The following is a 21,436-nucleotide window of genomic DNA, read 5'->3' as shown; positions in this document are numbered from 1 at the left end:
AGAAGATTTGCTGGTGTAAATCCCAGCCTTCTAAAATTGAGGTTTCTATGTTTATTTGCTATGCATCTGCAAATTCTTGTATTTACGCCTGCAAATCACAAATAAGGCTTCTACAACAATCTCCAGCGTGTCCTAATTTGCTTCTCCTCCTGTGGTAACTCAAAACGAGGTCTGCAGGCAGAGCAAATTTTCTCCGGTCTCTGGAAGCAAATGCCAAGCTTCAAAATGATAAAGGTGCTTTTGTTACAACAGCCTGGATAATGGGACCGATCGAGAGTCATTTAATTCAAGCAAAGAAACTAACTAACCCACTGATCATTTCACAGCTTCAGGCTGCGTCGCAGGGCGATCAGTTTCTAGGTTATTAGTCAGACTCTTTATTTGGTCTGTGTAGTTCACATATTTCCTGCTTGTCTCAATAAACTACTTTATTGGCTGGTCTTTTGAATCCTGTAAAACTCCAACAGAGGTATTAAACAAGAACGCGTTTAAAACATCACCACTAACTTCTGTGGTCCTGCGTAGATCCTTATCTGGCATCATGTTTTGTGTTTCTAAGTTCAATTCCTATAATGTAATGTGCATGACTCACAACCTACATTATCCGGCAGATTGCCAGTGGTTCCTAGGTCTTTGCGTCTTCAAAAGAGCATCACGATACCTAAGATTGGAGTGGAGCTGTTAAAGCAGTGGGTTGGGAAGCTGGGAGACAAGGTTTCAAATCCCACTGTTGTGCCTTGTAATTTTGGACCAGTCATTTCGCTCTCCATTATTCAGGTAAATGATTGGACTGCAGGCTCTCCAGGGACAATATTTACGCTCTCATCTTGTGCAACATTTGAAAAGATACGAGCTGAATTCCAAAAAAGTATACCCGAGTGGTGGGTATTTGTTTTGTACATTCTGAGTAGGATTAAATCTATTGATTTAATGAAAGCGTTATCACTTGAAGGAAGAAGCTTTTATAACCCTTTGCCAAGGACATAAAGGTGTTGGAAAATATTTTTTTGACCGTCCTTGTTACCTTATGGTTCTAGAAAACATTTGAACTCGGGTAGGATGTTGCTATAAGGCCCGTTCTGTTTCATAACCTGCAAAGCATGGCAATAAAAGCCCTAAATCTATCATATCAATGATACAATACTGGGGTAACCTTCACGGTACAAGAGTTAGGCTTGCAAAAGCCAATGGCATTCTTTGAAAGGTTAGATGAGGACACGGGGAACAGGGGATTCAGTGTTCATTTGCAGATTAAAATTTATGTTTATTCTTAAAATGGACAAATCACAGCTGTTTTGGTCCATATCTGCATCATTTACTAGGGTAATATGGTCAGTAATGAGTTTATTACTAAGTGAAATACTTAGAAATGACCAGGAATGCAAATGGAATAGAATCTTGCTGCAGTCGCAGATCATTCAATTGATCTATAAAATCTATGATTTACTGAAACAGATTGGCAACAGGCTTAGCTGATTACGGGTGAGCTTCAAGGAGTCCCGCCTTATTGATAAGGAAATGAGAGAGAGTAATGAAGAGAAATGAGGGACTCTCATCTTCAAATGGGAATAAAAATAAATATTCAAGCTGGTTATTGAGCTAAGTGGTTATTTCAGACATTGGTGCACTTTTCTTTTTGCAGTTCTATTGCCTTGTCTGCCTGTTTGGATTTAGAAATTATACCCTTATTACAAGAGTGTGTAGACAGTCGAGAGAAATGTGCATCTCTCCTCACTTCTGAAAAACAGATTGTTAGCCATTTGTCCTTGATGAAACCTGCGAATGCCCACACAATGTCAAGTTACTGCTGTTAAGGCAATAAGGCCCTGATTCTGTACAAGGGAATGGGGACTTTGTATACCACCTTTTTGTGGCTTTGGCCTTTCAAAGCTGACATTCAAAGAGGATGAAGTGACTTGCCCAGGGGTCACAAGGAGCAGCACTAGGATTTAATCTCACAACCTCTGGGTGCAGAGGCAGCAGCTCAACCAGTGAGCCACACCTTCGGTCTGTCCCAGTATGGTAACTCATATGAGCCCAGTATAGGACAGTCGAGCCATTGTGACATCACTGATGAGGTTGGCTCTTAGGCATTGGTGGAATGAGGCATTATGACATCACAATCTCAGCTCCGGAATGTTGCTACTCTTTGGGTTTCTGTCAGGCACTTGGGACCTTGGTTGGCCAAAGGATACTGGGCTTGGTGTATCCTGCCTTTTTTGTGGCTTTGGCATTCAAAGTGGCGGGCACTGGAGGATTAAGTGACTTGCCCCAGGGTTACAAGAAGCAGCACTGGGATTTGATCTCATAACCTCTGAGTGCAGAGGTAGCAGCTCAACCAGTGAGCCAAAGTCCTTCCTAAAGTTGGTTACCCAGATTGGCATACCTAACTGACCTAGGTACCTAACTTAATTATTTAAAAAGCTTAATTGGCACCGATAACAAGCAATTAACAACTATCCAAGGCTTTGCTGCTGTCTTTTTATGTGGCATGTTTTGAAGGAGTGGATAATATCCCACACTCAGGAGTTTTAATAAGACACAGTTAATGGACCATGCCATGCAGTTCAGTTAGGAACAGTGAATACAAATGGATGTTTGTTTCCGATTGTGACTCATGTTTTATTTCACTTTATGAGTTGCTTTGATTTGTGCAGTTTTTCTGAGTTACAGGATATAAATCTACGTAGGCGTAGCAGGGTCTTCAAATGGTGCAGTTAGCGCTCCGTTGACGGCCCTTATTCTATAAACGTAAGGAAGTTCTTCTTTACCCAGAGAGTGGTAGAAAACTGGAATGCTCTTCTGGAGTCTGTTATAGGAGAAAACACCATCCAGGGATTCAAGACAAAGTTGGACAAGTTCCTGCTAAACTGGAACATACGCAGGTGAGGTGGACTCCATTTCGAGCACTGGTCTTTGACCTGGGGGCCGCCGCATGAGTGGACTGCTGGGCATGATGGACCACTGGTCTGACCCAGCAGTGGCAATTCTTATGTTCTTACTTGAGAATTGTCTTTTCCTAAACCCAATCAAGAAAGTTGCATCTTGGGTCACTGGTTGGCTGTCCCAGCCCACTATTTGCTCTCCTTAGCTCCTAGACTACTGTAATGCCACTTACAAGGGTACATTCCTTATTAAATGCCCTCAGTCCATTCAGAATATCTGCTATCATGTATACAGGTCTGACCATGTTACCCCACCGCTCAACCAAGAACAATGACACCCTGTTTACTTCAGGTTTTGATTCAAGATCATGATTCTGATACATGGAACCTTGTATTCTGGTATTTCATATTATTTGTCTATTTTATTTCTAAGATAAATATCAAAAAAACAGTATAGATCTGACAATCCAAACCACAAATTCTGTTTTCTACAAAAACACCGATATTCCACTGATAGCTGCTTACTGAATTTAGCAAAACACAGAAGTGAAAAAGAAAGACCTTAGATTTTCTACTTCAACTCAAAAAAATTTGTCCTATAATGGCATATTCCTCACGCCTCAAATGTTTTAGGAATTAAGGTGGAAAATCTTAGATCTTTTTTCTCCACACCTATGTTTTGTTAAATTCCATAAGCAACTAGCAGTAGGGCTTCAGTGTTTTTGTAGGAAACAGATTTTTCCTGTCTGGATTTTAGGGTCTTCTTTGATTACCCTTTATGACATGGTGACAGAATTTGTCTCTGACTCTGTCCCCACACATAACCATGAAAAACTATCCTGAATCATTCTTTAATGTCTTTATCAACCTCAGTCCTTCTACACTAGCATTCTTCAATGCAAGGCATGAGGGTCAGTGGTTTTGTCCATTCATACTCTGATTCTTCCCTCTCTCCTTAAAGAATGACATGGGGATGGTTTCCCACAGTTATCCATGGGGTCAGAGACGGTGACAAATTCTGCCACTATGTCATTCTCTAGTGTCATCGCCTCTGATTGTCCAGTGTACTTCAACTGTCTCTTCTATTTGTTTTTCATGCCATAGCATTTTTTTTTTTCTACTTAGGGTCAACTCTTTGGAACACGCAACCCTCTTCTCTTCATGACAAAGCTTTATTATGAAACTTTAAGGCTGCATTGAAGATGTATCTTTTTGGTCATGTCTTCCCAGTTTAGATACCTCTGGGGTGCATAATGAACCAGGTGTCTGCATCTGTATTTTTCCAGCTTCTAGTCGCTCTTGACCCCCAAGACCTTCATGCAAACTTAATCTATGTCCTTGATGCGTTCTTTTTCTCTTTCCTGTCCCAAGTGTTGGGGTTCTTTTCATGATTTGGTTAGATTATAAACCGTTTTGCTTCAATTGCTGCGAGGGTAGTATAGGACATACTAATATGGGTTTGGCAAATGCCTCTTCAACATGAGACAATGCTTGGCTCCTTGAGAAGCTGGACCCTAAATCATTAAACAGCTAAGGCATCTGTTCTTTGTTCATTCAACGTTCAGCGACTTGCTTCAAGAAACCACAGCAAGCAAAGTGGATCTATTAGCTGGATAATCTCATGCAAATATGCATGAGATATTTTAAATATGTACAACATGAGCTGGTACTTGGCGAGATCTGACAATTCAATATAATTTAGATTTTAATTCTTACCATCTCTGCCATGTTAGCGGTGGATAAGTAGCACCACCATAAAACACAGAATGACAGGCTTTGGAGAATGTTGGTCTAGATTCCGTAGTGTGGTTATTTGAATGGAGATCCAGCAGCAAGAAATGAGAAAGGAATAATAGCTTTAAGAAAATATAAAAACCTCAGCAGAGAATGTTCCAAAGCACTCTATTATATGTTTTTACAGTTTCATTTTGTTTTATTTAAGTTCATATATTTTCACAATCGAGACATTATGTTCTCTGTGAGAACACTAAAACAAGCCGTATGCTGAAAGGAAGGTTTGCACTGTATATCTTCTCTACCTACTTTTTGGAAAAAAATTGTTTTTTATTTTTATGTATTTTGCATGTTCTTCCTATTTTAAATATCGTTTTCCAATCTCTAGTTAAGGACCTCAATTGGAAGAATGTTATGTCTCCCCCTGTTGATGCAATCAGAGTAATTCTGCTTGTGTTTTTTTACCCATATAGTTATATATTTCATTTACTCTTTCATTGCTTGAAAGGTGACTTGAGCATGAGATAATTGTCTTTATATTCTTTGCTTACTAGCTTAGGAAGAGGTGCATGTAGGGAAATGAGAAATCAGGCTTTATTGATGGAAAAAGAAAGGCGGGAAGAACGCATTTTTCTTGGCCAGCGGCAGTGCTGTTGGCACATACTTCTGTGCCATGGCAGCTTAGTTTGCTGTTGAAAATAGGTGTTGTACAACCTTAAATTAATGAAGCACAGTACTATTTAAAAAGAGAAGGAACATTGGGTATTACCACTATGCTGTAGATAGCAGATGCAATCGGGAAGCTTAATTATTCCCTGAGTAGAAAAATATTCCTTCCTATTGGTTTTAAAATAATTTCCCTGTAACTTTGAGTGTCCCCTAGTCTCTGTAATTTTTGACAGAGTGAAAAATCGATCCACTTGTACCCATTCTACTCCACTCAGGATTTTGTAGCCTTCAATCGTATCTCCCCATAGCCGTCTCTTTTCCAAGCTGCAGAGCCCTAACGGTTTTAGTCTTTCCTCATATGAGAGGAGTTCCATTTCCTTTATTCCTTCTTTCAACCTTTTCTAGTGCCACTATATCTTTCTTGAGATAAGGGGACCAGAATTACAAAGACCAGAGTTGCCTTTCCCTGCCTGTTTAAATTACTGAAAGTCCCATTTTATGCAATAGGATCTATTTACTACTAATATGTGTTTATGGTGTTTGGCATTTGCTTATGTGGTGGCGTAATTTAATAAATCTAATCCAATGTCCATGTATGGAAGCCTTTCCTAAAGCTTACAAATGCTTCTAAAACCCTGCGCTGGTAATTATGCCTAAGGTTTGACAGGTCATAAAATGTAAGTGCTAATGAAGCTTTCCTGCAGCGTGATATGATTGATACATCAGAGCACAGGCTTTTGTGATGAGACAATCTTTTGAAATTAATTTCAAAGAGAAGAAGTAGATAGTGAGCAGTTAAAAAGTAGCAGGTTGACAACCAAGGAAGCCAGGGTTCAAATTTTGATGCTGCTTCTTATGATCTTGGGCAGTTACAAGGTTAGATTGTAAGCTCTGTGAGGGCAGCAAGGTACCTACTGTTTCTGAGTGTAACACCCTTGAACATCTAATTAGAGAATGACATGGGGACAAATTTGTCTCCATCCCTGCAGGAACTCAATTTCCCCATCTCGTCTCTGCGAGTTTAATCACTGTCCCTGTCCCCATTCCTGTAAGCTCTGCCTTAACCGCACAAGCCTCGAACACTTATGATTTAAAGTGTTTGAGGCTTGTGCAGATGAGGACGGAGCTTAAGCATTGGTGAAAAGAAGCATTATGACATCACAATCTGAGCTCTAGAATGTTGCTACTTAGGATTTTAAAGGGTTTGAGGCTTGTGCAGATGAGGACGGAGCTTAGGCATTGGTGGAATGAGGCATTATGACATCACAATCTGAGCTCTAGAATGTTGCTACTTAGGATTTTAAAGGGTTTGAGGCTTGTGCAGATGAGGACGGAGCTTAGGCATTGGTGGAATGAGGCATTATGACATCACAGTCCAAGCTCTAGAATGTTGCTACTTAGGATTTTAAAGCGTTTGAGGCTTGTGCAGATGAGGACGGAGCTTAGGCATTGGTGGAATGAGGCATTATGACATCACAATCTCAGCTCTAGAATGTTGCTACTTAGGATTTTAAAGCGTTTGAGGCTTGTGCAGATGAGGACGGAGCTTAGGCATTGGTGAAAAGAAGCATTATGACATCACAATCTGAGCTCTAGAATGTTGCTACTTAGGATTTTAGAGTGTACGAGGCTTGTGCAGAAGAGGACGGAGCTTGCAGGAATGGGGCAGGGACAGGAAAAGAACTCGAGGGGACGGGATGGGAAAATGAGTTCCTGCAGGGATGGGGAAAAATTTGTCCCCATGTCATTCTCTACTTCTGATCTTAGAGAGAAGGCTTCTTTCATGAGATGACTCTGGAGGGGGCTAATTTGATGGGATGGACACATTTTGGGATATGCCTTGATTATGAGGTGGGGGGGGCATATGTTAGTGGGGCTTGATGGAGGGGACAGTCTGGGGTAGACAATCATAGGGTGAATATCCATGGAGATGCTGATCAGAGGGAACGAGGCAGCATGTCCTTTTTTGAGTTAATGAGCAGTTCTGGGGCTTAGATTACATATATATCATATATTCATAAATATCAGCAGGAAGCTCTAGTGCACTCATGCTAACTCTGCATGTGACATGAACCCATGCAGTTAAGTGTCTATGCTGTGTGGTAAATGCACAAATGCTTGTCATGATCTCTGCATTTATCATGCAGATTTTGCACTTAGGGTGCAGGAAATAGAAAATTTTACTGTGGTTTAGTAAACTAGCCCTTCTGACTTTCTTAATTGCTAATTTTTAGTTTTCATGTACTGATTTTCTCCTGATTTGTAGATTTTATGTAGATGTGTGAAAAAAAAAAAAAGATTTGGGTTTCATTTTAACTATTGTGCTGCCAGTGGTCAGGCAAACTTCAAGACAGCTGGACTGGCTTGGGGTAATTCTCCCAATGGACCTCCCCAGTTTAATTCAGTCAGGAAACGCCCAAAAATTTTGTCAGAATGGTCCTTGACAAAGGTTCAAACAGTTCCTTTCCCTGCCCTCCCAGCACATCACTGCTCAGTCATGTAGGTTTTCTCCGGGGTTTAGCATTTCACAGTTCAAAACAGTACATCAGGTTGCACATCAAAAGGCACTCGGTAGCTTTCTGTTTCTGTACGCTGCACCATTTCCAACTGGCTGGAATGGTCTCACTTTTCCTTCCTTTAGCCTCATCTCCTGCCAGAATGTTACAGATTGTTACAATACCCCCAGGTCAGGGCAGAAGGGCATAGAATTGTAACCCAAAGCTTAAAATTCCCACCAGCCCATACTGAATCGTTTCAGCAACTCTAACCCCTCACCCCTCCTTGAGGCACTGGCTGAAGCAAAGCAGCACCTCTTTCACAGAGCAGCAAAGTAAAACACTTCACCTTTAAACATGGCCAAACAAACTTCCATGGGAATTCCTCCCTTCTTTCCCATTCTAGATGCTATTCTCATACTCCATAGCAATTCCCTCGGGAAGGGCTTCCCCTGGTGAGGACTACATGGCATTTTCAGAAGCTTCAATCATCGCCTTGTCCGTCTGCTCAGGAAGGCTGGTGCTCTCTCCTAAGTCATCCCTCCTGAAAGCATTAGGCTTACATTTAAGTTCCCTTTCAAGGGGGCAATGGGACACTTCCTAAAAAGGTTTACCTTTTTTCTCATCAGTTTCAGCTGTGAGTCTGGCTTTGCTGTTCACCTCTATGGGCTCAGGTGTTGCTCTGTTTACCTTCCCCTGGGGATATAGCTTCTTTTCTGTCACTTTGAGAACCCTTTCTTTTGCCCATCTGCCTTCCCTTCATGTGGCTTTGGGATGCCCAGGCATCATCTGGGCAAAGAATACAGGTCTGCTGCAGGTTGTGCCAGAGGATATGGGCATTCTAGACTGCCCTGCGCTAACCTGACTATGAAACTATCTACAGTGAAATGTAAATCAGGATCAGGATAAGCGTGAAATTGTAATTCTAGGGATAGATGACAGCTGAGCTGATCCAAGTACATGTGTATACAATATTTTTGAACAGCAGTGTACACATACCTCGGAAAGTAATAATAATAATAATAATAATTTTATTCTTGTATACCGCCATACCCAAAAAGTTCTAGGCGGTTCACATCCATTAATTAAGATCCGCGGTGACACACGGATTTACAAAATTTTAACAAAATTACAGGCAATGAAGAGGGGGGCGTGGGGAACTCTTGAACTGAGATTTAGCAGAGGTAACGGAAAGACAGAAGGTAGGGTTGGAAGGTAAGCGATAACGAGAGAGAGACCAAGTGGGGAGAGGGGGGAGCAGAAGGAACGGGGGGAGAGTGGGAAAGGGGGGAAGCAGGGGGTAAGAGGGATTAAAAGCCCTGTTCGCGGAAGAGGTGCGTTTTTTGAGAAGTTTTCTAAAACTAAGGTAAGAGGGGGGGCCTCGAGTATCATAAAATGACCCTGTCAGCATTTACATCTTCTCAAAGTTTCACATTAACCCCATTTCTTCTGTTGAAAGCTTGCATTTCAAAGCTTGGCTTCTTCATCAGTTCTCTTCAGGCATGCAGGGTTTACTCAATCTGCCTCTTACATATGTGAGTAGCCAAATCACATTTTAAGCAGTGCTACCTACACGGCCCCACCTCTCTTCAAAGTGATGCTTCATAAAATTACAAAAAAAAAAAAAAAAAAAAAAAACTGGAGAAAAGGCCTATTACAGGAAAAACAAGTTACTCGAATGTGTGGAGTGTATTTTAATGTTTATTTGTCTTTATGTCAAAAAATGACTTCTCATACTCTATATTATACCAAATATGTGTATTTTTTTAGAAGTGCTATATGTATGATATAAAAGGCTCCGTGTTCACCAAGCCTTTTATAAAATACTAATGTCATTTTGAACAAATGGATTTAAATTCTGTTTTTCAACCCAGATAATCTAGATTACTACTACTTCTATTTATTATTTCTATAGTGCTAAAAGGCGTACACAGTGCTGTACATTTTAACATACAATAGACAGAGCTTACAATCTAATTTAGACAGGACATTTCAGGGTTGGGGAGGTTATAGTGGGTCTAGGTATCTGACAGCAGTGAGGGGGAGTTAAGAGTTAAAAGCAGTTTTAAAAAAGTGTGCCTTTAGCTTGGATTTGAACACTGCCAGGGATGGAGCACGACGTATTGATTCAGGCAAACCTGTTCCAGGCATACAGCGCCACAAGAAAGAAGGGATGGAGTCTGGAGTTGGCAGTGGCATTTTTTCTTTGGTCCATTGATGGCTACCATTTTTGATAAATGGCTTATATAAATTAAAAATAAAAAAAACATATTGCAGACTTTTATTTACTAATTATTTTAGCTGCTTGATAAATCTGGAATTTTGTGATTCTGAGTACAGGTCTGAACGGGAATCGCGAGAATCCCGCGGTTCCCACGGGGATCCCGTGGGACTCCCACGGAGACCCCCCCCCCTCTAGCCATGGGGATGGAAGGCTTTGGAAGCAGGGTTCGTCCATAAAATATAATGGACACGTCAGCCTTAGTAAAAGAGGGGGTTTATAAGTGAATTACCTGAACAGAAAACAAAAAAAGGGTTCCACCAAAGAGATTCCACAAGGAAACAGCAGCGCAAACACAAAAGAAACTGTGGAATTGATGATCCTGTCAGAAGTAATTGCTGCTTTTTATGGGGACGGGCGGGGATGGAGATAATTCCTTGCGGGGATGGGTGGGGACAGAGAGGATCCTGGCGGAGATGGGTGGGGATGGAGAGGATCCTGGCGGGGATGGGTGGGATTTCTGTCCCCGCGCAACTCTCTAATTCTGAGGCAGACCCTCTTACAGGTATTAATACCGCACATTCACTCTTTCACTCACCATTGTGAGTCTCAGCACAGCATAAATTCTAGTGAAAGGGCCATAGAAAAAAATGGAGTCACTGCAATTCAGCACCATGGTCTGGACAGCTCCTTTGATAGATAGACCTGCAGGCACGTTAAAAAGAACACTGGGGACCTTTTACTAAGGGGCGCATGCTATACACTAATGCAGGGGTGTCGAAGTCGGTCCTCGAGGGCCGCAATCCAGTCGGGTTTTCAAGATTTCCCCAATGAATATGCATGAGATCTATGTGCACGCACTGCTTTCAATGCATATTCATTGGGGAAATTCTGAAAACCCGACTGGATTGCGGACCTCGAGGACCGACTTCGACACCTGTGCACTAATGCGTCTATTATAGTCTATGTTTGCGTTAGCGTTTAGCGTGTTTTAAAACGGCTAAATGGACCCCACTGTTTTTCAAAGTTTTGAAAAAGTCAGAATAAGGGTTCAGAAAGACTGGCTAAAGATTGAGGACATGAAGGAGAATACTGTCTGGTATGTTAAATCTAGAACAGCAATGATGTCCGTAGCGGGAGTAAAACTGTGGCATTATCTCCCTGTTCTGACCGGCTAAAGTTCAGGCAAATGTTAAAAACCAAACTATATGTCGAGGCCTTTTTTCTAAATTCTTCTTGTAGAGCTAGTTAAGGTATCTTGAACTGTGATTGTCACGATATAATTTAGCGAAGACTGATAACTTGTAAAGTCCTTTGGTTATTGTACTGCAATTGATGCTGTTATCCACGTGTGCTGCCTTGAACTATTATGAATGTTTTACTGTTGACCGCTTGGGTATAAGTGGTCCAGAAATTTTAGAAATAAATAAATACGTAGATATAACTGAAGATCGACTTAAATCATCAGTTCTCAGGCAGCCTTTTCATGATGTTTACTTGGTAGTTTCTTGGCCCCATTGACTTCTCTTTCCCCCCCTCCCCCTCTCTTCTCCCCCTGTTACCTTATATTTTCAGTCTATTTGAAATTGTTTGCTTCCCCCGAGTCCATTTATACATTGATCACGCCTCGTCCGTGCTTTGAAAGCATCGCCATGATGGTGGTAGGGAGCTCTGCTTAGGAAATGCATAGCCATGCCCTAATTCTCAGCGTTTCCGTACAGCAAGAATGAATGAGTAGTAATTGGAGCTTTTAGAAATTTTAAATATGAATCTACGTCCCCAGGAATGGAATACAAGCCAGGTCAAAGGACAAGGAGGTTTGTGATTTTGCTTGTTTAAATTACCAGTTGAAATACCAATTGCTTCTCAAGGTCTGGCTGCTGTAACAGCGCCGCACCGCTGAAGCCTCGAGTGAAAACTGTACCGAAATGCAGTGAGAAAAATCCGAGCCTGCCTTTGCTATAGTACCAGACTCACTTGTTCTGAGCTGACACCTCCTTAAGGACAGATAACTGCAGTGGTGTGCTGAACCTTTTTTTTTTTTTTCTTCTTCTTCCATAATGCTGGTGAAGTCATCATTACTTTGAAATGTTAATAAAAAGATAAGCCATCTGTGAAGCCTGAATTCTTGGCTTGGACGCATCATTATGATTATAATTTTCTGCAGCAAAGGGAAAAAAAAAACAACATCCTATTTGATTTTGTCTCCTCTGTCTCACATACCTGTGCTGCGGATCAACGTCCTCGACATTAAAACAGAAGAAAATATTTATAGTTTGCAGAAAAGAATAAGTAATGCCAAGGTTAAGCCGGTCTTCCATGCTCATGTGGCGACTGGATTAGGTCTGATGCTAAGTAACTCTGATTTAGCAGGCAAAAAAATTACCCTGGGCCTGCCTGGAGTACGCTTTCACCTCTCTGCATTCCTAGGGGTTTGTTGCCATGCTTCTCTTAAAGCAGTTAGAAATGCTGTTTGGAATACTTCTGATCCAGGTGGTTTGGACTAGTAGTAAGGCAGACTTTTCTTAAATTTCTTATATTAGTTGCTCCTTTGCAATAATCACATCCTTTGAAATTTCCATAGACTGGAAAATAGAACATAAGAGCTTAAGAATCGCCGCTGCTGGGTCAGACCAGTGGTCCATCATGCCCAGCAATCCGATCACGCGGCGGCCCTCTGGTCAAAGACCAACGCCCTGAGACTAGCCCTACCTGAGTACATTCCAGTTCAGCAGGAACTTGTCTAACTTTGTCTTGAATCCCTGGAGGGTGTTTTCCCCTACGACAGACCCTGGGAGAGCGTTCCAGTTTTCTACCACTCTCTGGGAGAAGAAGAACTTCCTTACGTTCGTACGGAATCTATCCCCTTTCAACTTTAGAGAGTGCCCTCTCGTTCTCCTTTCCTTAGAGAGGGTGAACAACCTGTCTTGATCTACTAAGTCATTCCCTTCAGTATCTTGAATGTTTCAATCATGTCCCCTCTCAAGGTTCTCTTTTCAAGGGAGAAGAGGCCCAGTTTCTCTAATCTCTCGCTGTACGGCACTATTAAATATAAACATATACCTAGGATAATTGCCTATGGTATAAATGTCTATATTGAAAACTATTTCAGAAAACACTAACTTTGTATTGTAACACCATTACAGAAGCTCATGTAAACCACTCAGAATTGACCCACCAGTCATTAGTAGCGATATAGAAGCTTCAATAAACAATAAACTTTGACAACATGATATCCAGCCATCTTTAACTGCAAAGAATGCTTTCTCTCAGGTGGCCAAGGAGTGACGTACAAGAAAATATCAGTACAGAGGGCCTTCAAGTTATGGGCAAAGAGGTTTCTTTCTCCTCAACAATGGATTTCCTGTCCTATTAATTTTCTTTCTTCCACCCCTCTTAAAGTCAATCAATTTGTAACCTTTGCTTAATCTTTTGTAAACCGCATAGAACTTCACGGTACTGCGGTATATAAACTGTTGTTATTATTATTATTATTTTCCCCTATGACAAGACTCTGGAAGAGCATTCCACTCCCCCTCATGACACTGTTAAATAAGAATGTCCCATGCTTCATTGTAAGCAGAGCAAACTGGTGGAACTATTGTATAATTTAGATTCTGTTCTTTACCGCCATTTCAGATTGGAGCACCGTTTCCTTCTTACTTGTGATCCTAGAAGCATCACTCCTTCCGATACCTTTTTGATTCTTTCAGTACTTTAGCAAACTTGACACAGTCATCATTTTGGGAAAGAACCAGTAGTTATTTCAAATTATAACTGGATGTTATGTTACACAGTGCCACCATCACTATTAACATGGACATGAACATGAGACAGGCGTGTTTCCTAATATGACGATCGTTCAATTGTACACCACTTAATTGTCATGCCTCTATTGCTCTACTCCCCTGTAAAAGAACCGTGTCTCCTCCTGTGTGTTGATGCTATGTTCCTCTACCATTGGTTTGCAACTATGTATGTTATCTTGTATCCCATCCTGAGCTTTCTGGGAGAACATGATATAAATTGAAATAAATAAAGAGTGTTGGGAAAAATTAATTCTCAAGTTGATACTGTCTATCCACCATAACTATTCTATTCATAGAAGTTTGGAAAGGGACCAGTCAGCTAACTCTGGGGCCATGTTACTAAAAAGCATTAGAATCTGGGCTTAGCAAGTCTTAACATGGGACTTTCCTGCTCGCTAAGGCCAATTCTTCCTGTATCTTTGTGCATGGGCCCCTTTCGCATCTCAAGAATCGAGGCGAATGTTATACTATTTTAATGTATATTTCTTTCAACAGCATTTTGTGAAGAAGGATGCCGATATGGCGGAAGTTGTGTGGCACCAAACACATGTGCCTGCCCTCCTGGATTTACAGGAAGTCACTGTGAGAAAGGTAAAGTCATTCTAAAATTTTGACTTTCTATGGCAATGCTTAACGGCTGGTTGAAATGAATGCATTGCCTCTAGCTCAGTAGACTGTGGGTAAAGTGTGGCACTGAAGAATTAATTCTTGGAAGGGGGAGGGCATCTAGTTAGGCTTTCTGAATATTGTTATTCTCCACTGTATCCTGTAATTACTTGAATCTTGCTATGTAATTCTATCGGAAAAATCCAGATATCTTCTAATTTGTAATTCTCTACCATAACATGTAATTTACTTGAATCCTTCTTATGTAATTCTCTCGGTAATGTCCAGATCTCTTCTAATTGTAATCCGCTTAGAACCGCAAGGCACAGGCAGAATAGAAATCACTAATGTAATGTAATGTACTAGGCTCTCTGAAATTGTCTGGGCAGTTGTGAAAGAAAAAACTAGAATTTATAAGCTATTTGGTGATGTTACTGATGCAAAAACACCAAAGTTTAAATAATTATTCTGTAATTCTGATGTTAAATGTTATAAATAGTCAGATGCCATAATTACTAAGAAATTCCAAACAGTCCCCCCCCCATAACACTGTATAAAGCTTTTAATTGAACTTCTCAGAAGTGGCCGTTGCTGGCAAACTGTTACCGCCAACAACTAATGGCCAACTGTCACCTCCTCATGCGTCCAAAAAGCTTTTGTGCATATTCTTGACATATCTTCACAATATCAGTAATAAATTGAAAAATCAAAACTTAAGAATATATTCAAAAACTTATCTTGTAGGTAATGCTAGAGAGTCACTAGCCCATATACACCCATAACAATTTTTTAACACACTTGTAAGAATCATTTCAAATAAATCTTCATAGTTCCCGCACCAAATTCTACCTTCAGCATACGCTCTCTTCTTGCTCCCCCCCCCCCTCCCATACACTGAGATGACAGCAGGAACTCTTAAATTGCAGGGCAAAAGATCACATGACATCCACCTGCCACTCGGAACCTCAAAAGCAATTTCAAATTCAAATTGCAGACATCGATTTAACGTCAACATTTAAAACCAGTAGGTTGAACTGTGTTCAAATGAAAAATCCACCATTGTTCCTTGTAACTAAGTAAATGCTCCAAATCACCACCTTCCCTCCCCAACATAAATTTAAATTAAGAAGATGCATGATAACAAGCCCAGATGATGTCCACTGCATCGCGTGAAGAGTGAGCAAGATGTCTTTTAGCTGAGATTTGCTTTCATTCTATACGGTAGCTTTGCCGAGGTTTTCTTTTAAAGGTCCATCCGCTGGAATGTGCTGTCAGTTCTTCATTTGCAGTCCTGTAGCTGCTGTACGTAGGAGCCCATTTTACGAGCCGTGCAAGGTGCTTTTACGGCTTTCAGTGTGTGTTGACAACACCACATCAAGTTAACTGTTAACGCACACGAGTTGTCACATTGACCACTAGAGTGGGAACCACAGCCACTGCACTTTGCAGATGTTCCAGAGGTTGCACCCATGTTAACTACTAACACTGTAGAATACACAACGCAGTTAAATAAGTCTGTGCTATCTGCTTTGCCATTAATGTGAATAGTGGCTATTTCTCTGCATTAACTGCACAGTTGCCTTTCCCCGGCAGTTAATGGACACGTTTTTGCAAAACCTTATCACACCTTTAATAAATAGGCCTTCTGTAGTTAAGAACAAATTTTCTTCTCTCCAAGGTCTGACTGCATTTTATTATCTATGCATAGAAAAGCCTTGGTATAATACTTAACAACCGTGAAATTTAAGTGCCACTGATAAAGAGAAACACAGGCTTATAAATGAAGAATAAAGTTTACCATGAAGGATGGGAAAGGTTAGTCTCTCCACACAGTCACAGGATGTGAAAAGGGAATGGACCTGAGAAACTACAAATACAATCAATCTGCCCCCAATTAATGTGATAGGCCTCTGGTACACATAACATGAAAAACATAGCATAAAATATTTATAGGAAACTATCAGTTGTGTTAGAAAATAAGAACATAAGAATAGCATTTTGGGTAAGGCCAATGGTCCATCAAGCCCAGTTCTCATGGTGGCAAATCCAGGCCTAAACAGTGCTGAACTCCGCTGAGTGCGATTCCACAATGGATGCCTAACTTAATTTTAGCTGCGTTTTGCAGAATCAGGGCCCTTGAGTCTTCTGTTAAAACCTCAGTCTTAATTTTCCTGCTCAAGGCTTTCATGATCTCAACCGTTTTTTTTAAGGCATCATTTCTCTCAGAAACCGCTCATGGAATCCTTTATAAAGCAATTTAGGAGCAATAGTGGCTACAGAAGGCTTTGTTTTATCTGGAACCTAATGTCGGTTTCAAAAATGATGGCAAAAACACAGAGGGGGCTAGAACCACAAGAGCCCAGACAAGATAATGCCAAGTATACAAAGTACGGGGGAAAAAAGTAATAATTTATTGTACATAAAATCATGCAGCAAACATATAAACCCAATATGACTGTGTTTTGGTCTCAGCCTGCATCAGGATGTAAAATAATTTAAAATATTTATAAAAATTACAAATAAATCATAACTTACAATATTTGATTGCCAAATATACTACTATAAGAACATAAGAATTGACACTGCTGGGTCAAACCAGTGGTCCATCGTGCCCAGCAGTTCGCTCACGCAGCGGCCCCTAGGTCAAAGACCAGTGCTCTAAATGAGCCCAGCCTCACCTGCGTACTTTCCAGTTGAGCAGGAACTTGTTCAACTTTGTCTTGAATCCCTGGAGGGTGTTTTCCCCTACGACAGACTCTGGGAGAGCATTCCAGTTTTCTACCACTCTCTGGGAGAAGAAGAACTTCCTTACGTTCGTACAGAATCTATCCCCTTTCAACTTTAGAGAGTGCCCTCTCGTTCTCCCTTCCTTAGAGAGGGTGAACAGCCTGTCTTGATCGACTAAGTCATTCCCTTCAGTATCTTGAATGTTTCGATCATGTCCCCTCTCAAGCTCCTCTTTTCAAGGGAGAAGAGGCCCAGTTTCTCTAATCTTTCGCTGTACGGCACTATTAAATATAAACATATACCTAGGATGATTTCCTATGGTATAAATGTCTGTATTGAAAACTATTTCAGAAAACACTAACTCTGTATTGTAATACCATTACAGAAGCTCATGTAAACCACTCAGAATTGACCAACCAGTCATTAGTAGCGATATAGAAGCTTCAATAAACAATAAACTTTGACAACGTGATATCCAGCCATCTTTAACTGCAAAGAATGCTTTCTCTCAGGTGGCCAAGGAGTGACGTACAAGAAAATATCAGTACAGAGGGCCTTCAAGTTATGGGCAAAGAGGTTTCTAGCGCAGGCTGGCAAGGTAAGTGCTCCGATGCTCATATGAGCATTGGAGCGTTTACTACGCTGGCTCACAATAAAAACCTCTAGCGCAAATTGATAAAAGGGGCCTCAAGTTAGGTGTCCTATTGCTGCCTGACTTACGACACCATTTATGGCCCTTTCTGCTCATGAGAAGCAATCATTTACGTTGGATTTTTCTTTTTTATATGAAGGGAACTGTGCTAAGTGCCTTTAAGGTGGAAAGATCTATCCGTGCATCCTTCTGCAGCTGTTGCCGTTGTTAGAAGCCAGCTTTTTTTTTTTTTTTTTAAAGAAACATTGAGATAATTTTACGAAAGGTAGCAGATTTGTACCCTTCATTAAATTCTTGTGTTTATCATACTTTTGTTGTTAATTATTTGCCGATTTTTATTTAGAATAGATCAGTGGTTCCCAACCCTGTCCTGGAGGAACACCAGGCCAATTGGGTTTTCAGGCTAGCCCTAATGAATATGCATGAAGCAAATTTGCATGCCTATCACTTCCATCATATGCAAATCTCTCTCATGCATATTCATTAGGGCTAGCCTGAAAACCCGATTGGCCTGGTGTTCCTCCAGCACAGGGTTGGGAATCACTGGAATAGATGATATACCAGGTGTAATAGTTAAACATGGAAATAAAGGCAATGAAATCAAAATCACTGATCAGAAAGACATTGGCAGCGTTGCAAAAAGTGCAGGATGGTGGCAAAGCTGATGATAAAAAGATGATGGCTTTTAAACTATGTTAATATGGAGAGCGCTTTAGGGAAGGAGAGGGGGAGAGAGGTAATTAATTTCTTCTTGTGTAGTCAAAGGAATATGAAACATACCAGCTATCATTAAGTCATTAATAGCTGTTATTAGCATCCTGTGTTTCAAATAATGTGTGCTGAGATCTGAATATTCAAACAACCATTCTTCTCGCGTTTCCTCTCGTGGGGGGGCAGAGAGCTTGTCTGAAAGGGCGCAGTTTGCCTTCTTTTAATGATCTTTGCATCGTTTTTTTTTTCCCCTTCCTTCCTTTGTTTAGTTGAAAAGGATTTTCCTTACTCTAAACCCAGTAAAATGGGACACTTTTCTTTATTTGCAAAGGGTTGAATATACCTTGGAATAGCCCAGCAAGTGATGGTAATCGCACAGTTTGTTCCCAGTGCTGTAATACGTAGTCAGGAGAAAAACACCTTTTTTTTTGTCCTTGGAAGACATCCAGCTTCACTATGCCATGCATGATCCAGTTGTACATGCACTGCGAACAACTGTTGGGTTCCTGACATGCCCTTTGCCCAGGGCTGCCTTTTAAGGAGCTCCATTAACACCATCAGACTATGGACTGCTTCCATTGTAACACCAAAGCTCTGATTGGGTTTATGAATAAATGATCCAATGTCTGTACCCTTCAAATCGGTCAATAGAACCAATGCAATAAAGTTTAGTATTCTTATTCGGATGGTTTTGAATATACTAAAAATGAGAATGCTATGGTAAAAAAAAAATGAACAAATGGATTCGAATGAGGCTTGTGCATGCTAATAGAGTCGTATGATCTGTTCCAGATGCTGTTTAGTCAGCACTTGCTAAAGCCTAAAATTTAAGCTCCGCCCCCACCCCCCCCCGGTACCCTATCTTGCTGTGCAATATGCCTGGAACAAGCTGCCCTAATCCCTACTACAGCCTCCATCTCTGGCAGTGTTCAAGGCCCAGTTAAAAGCCCATCTCTTTGGGAGTGCTTTTGACTCCTAACTCCTCTCACCTTGGGTTCTCCACCCTCAACCCTATATGTCATTTCTGTCTGTCCAAGTTACACTGTAAGCTCTTCCAAGCAGGGACCATCTACTAAATGTCAAAATGTACAGCGCTGCGTATGCCTTTCAACACTACAGAAGTGATAAATAGTCGTAGTGGTAATACCCTCTGTAGATTGGGTGTTAACATTTAAATATGTACACTATTGAACAGGCTGAACTACACAAAACCATTGTAAATGCTACAACATACATGACGCAACAATTTCATTCCTTCTACTAGTGGATTAATTCTATAAGTCACTCTACGTTGGATGGTCTTTTGAGATGCCAGACAAGGGTAATGGCCACTTATAGGATAGTTTTACTTATCCACAGTGTTTCGTTGTTATTTTCCTCCGTGCAAATCGTTTGTATGCAGACAAGATAGTGAATCAATCGCTGTTTCAAAATCCGGACAGAGAATCGGCCAACGGCGACTGAATCACTATCTTTTTTTTTTTTTTATTTATTTATTTATAAATTTCAAATTTACAATTCAAGATGAAATCTTGTACAGAAAGTGATTACATCAAATGAACAAAGAAATAAACCTCATAAATTTACATAGAAAATGAAAATTTTTTGTATAATCTCTCAAGTCCACAATTATGATCCATGATGTATATTGAACAGAACTAAAAGAAACTTATTTCATTAAAGATAAGCTGTACATGGTAAACTGATATTCAGGCGTCTAATTTATTGAAGCCCTCGTTCTTACCCCTTCTCCAGGCGGGACAAGGAGAGAAAGGCCGTTAGCTGGTTTGGCTCAAAGAAAACATATTTCTGGGAATTATAGTGAACTATACACTTGCAGGGATGACGAAGATAAAAAGTTCCCCCTAGAGCCAAAACACCAGGTTTTAATATTAGAAACTCCTATTAGAATCACTATCTTTAGTGAATCTGGGCCTCGGTGTCACATATTTAGTTTAGGAGCTGAAAACCAAATTGCAGAAGTGAAGAGGCCATACGGATGTCATTATTTCTCTTCCATATACAGAGACATAAAAATTTGTTTTATCTGTATCGGAGCTTTCCTAGAAAAGACTAGTAACATCCTAGTTTTATATGGATGAGTCATGACCAGACTTGGTCCCAACAATAGGTTTGTGGGGTTTTTTTATTTTTTTATTTGGGGGGGGGTGAAGGGATAATGGTGACTTAGCATAAAGGGAGTTTTCTGATAACAGTAGTTTGGGTAATAAGAATTTTTCCCAAAGAACTGAGCCAATTTTTCGATAACAGAAGTTTTTCTGGCTAATGGAATCATGATATGTGTGTGTGTGTGTGTGGGGGGGGGGCAGATGGGAGGTTTTGAATACAGAAACATCAGATATAAGGTGCTGTAACCCTCTTTACTGGCCACATTTCACAACCAGGGAAGAAGTGCTGAGAGAGATAAGGCTGCGCTGTGAGTGCCAATATGAAAGTCACTTACTGAAGACCATCAATCAGCTCAGAGACGAAAGGGCTAAAGAGTCCTCGTGGACAGGAAAGGAAACTGTTCTAGCTGTGGTTTTGAGAATGCCACACGCTCCGCTCAGTGATGTATCTTTGTTTCTGAAGAATTACTTCATTACTTATCTTCTGGCTAGTTTTCGCTCAAAAGATTCTCAAAGGTTCCTTGGGCTTTCTAGGGTAATTTGTTGCCTCTCCGTCTCCTACAGTAGCAGGCGTAAATTATAAGAATTATTAAACCTGGGGTGGCTGGAACCGTGCAGACTCTCAAGTTCAGAAATGAATGTGAAACTCATCTATCTATACACAGAAGTTTTGAAAAGAAAATCTTTTCATGGGATTGTTTCGGGGCTCGTGCTATTTATGTATCTGTATTTTATGATACTAACATCGCTCTGACATTACCCAGCGCTATAAATAATTGATATCAAAGGACTTTGTTA

General features: G+C 40.6%; 1 protein-coding gene across 5 annotated transcripts in view; it reads left to right on the top strand.

Annotated features, from left to right (window-relative positions):
- Positions 1-21,436, top strand: part of NELL1 (neural EGFL like 1) — a 291,095-nt gene that overhangs the window by 214,671 nt on the left and 54,988 nt on the right. For all 5 annotated transcript variants that reach the window (XM_033928928.1, XM_033928927.1, XM_033928925.1 and 2 more), the window contains one exon: positions 14,309-14,404. In XM_033928928.1, coding sequence (XP_033784819.1) covers positions 14,309-14,404 — 96 coding nt within the window. The remainder of the gene's footprint in view (positions 1-14,308; positions 14,405-21,436) is intronic.

The sequence above is a fragment of the Geotrypetes seraphini genome, chromosome 19, assembly GCF_902459505.1.
Source record: "Geotrypetes seraphini chromosome 19, aGeoSer1.1, whole genome shotgun sequence".
NCBI classification, from domain to species: Eukaryota; Metazoa; Chordata; class Amphibia; order Gymnophiona; family Dermophiidae; genus Geotrypetes; species Geotrypetes seraphini.
Note: the sequence above shows the minus strand (reverse complement) of the source record. Positions and strands in the feature narration are given on the sequence as shown.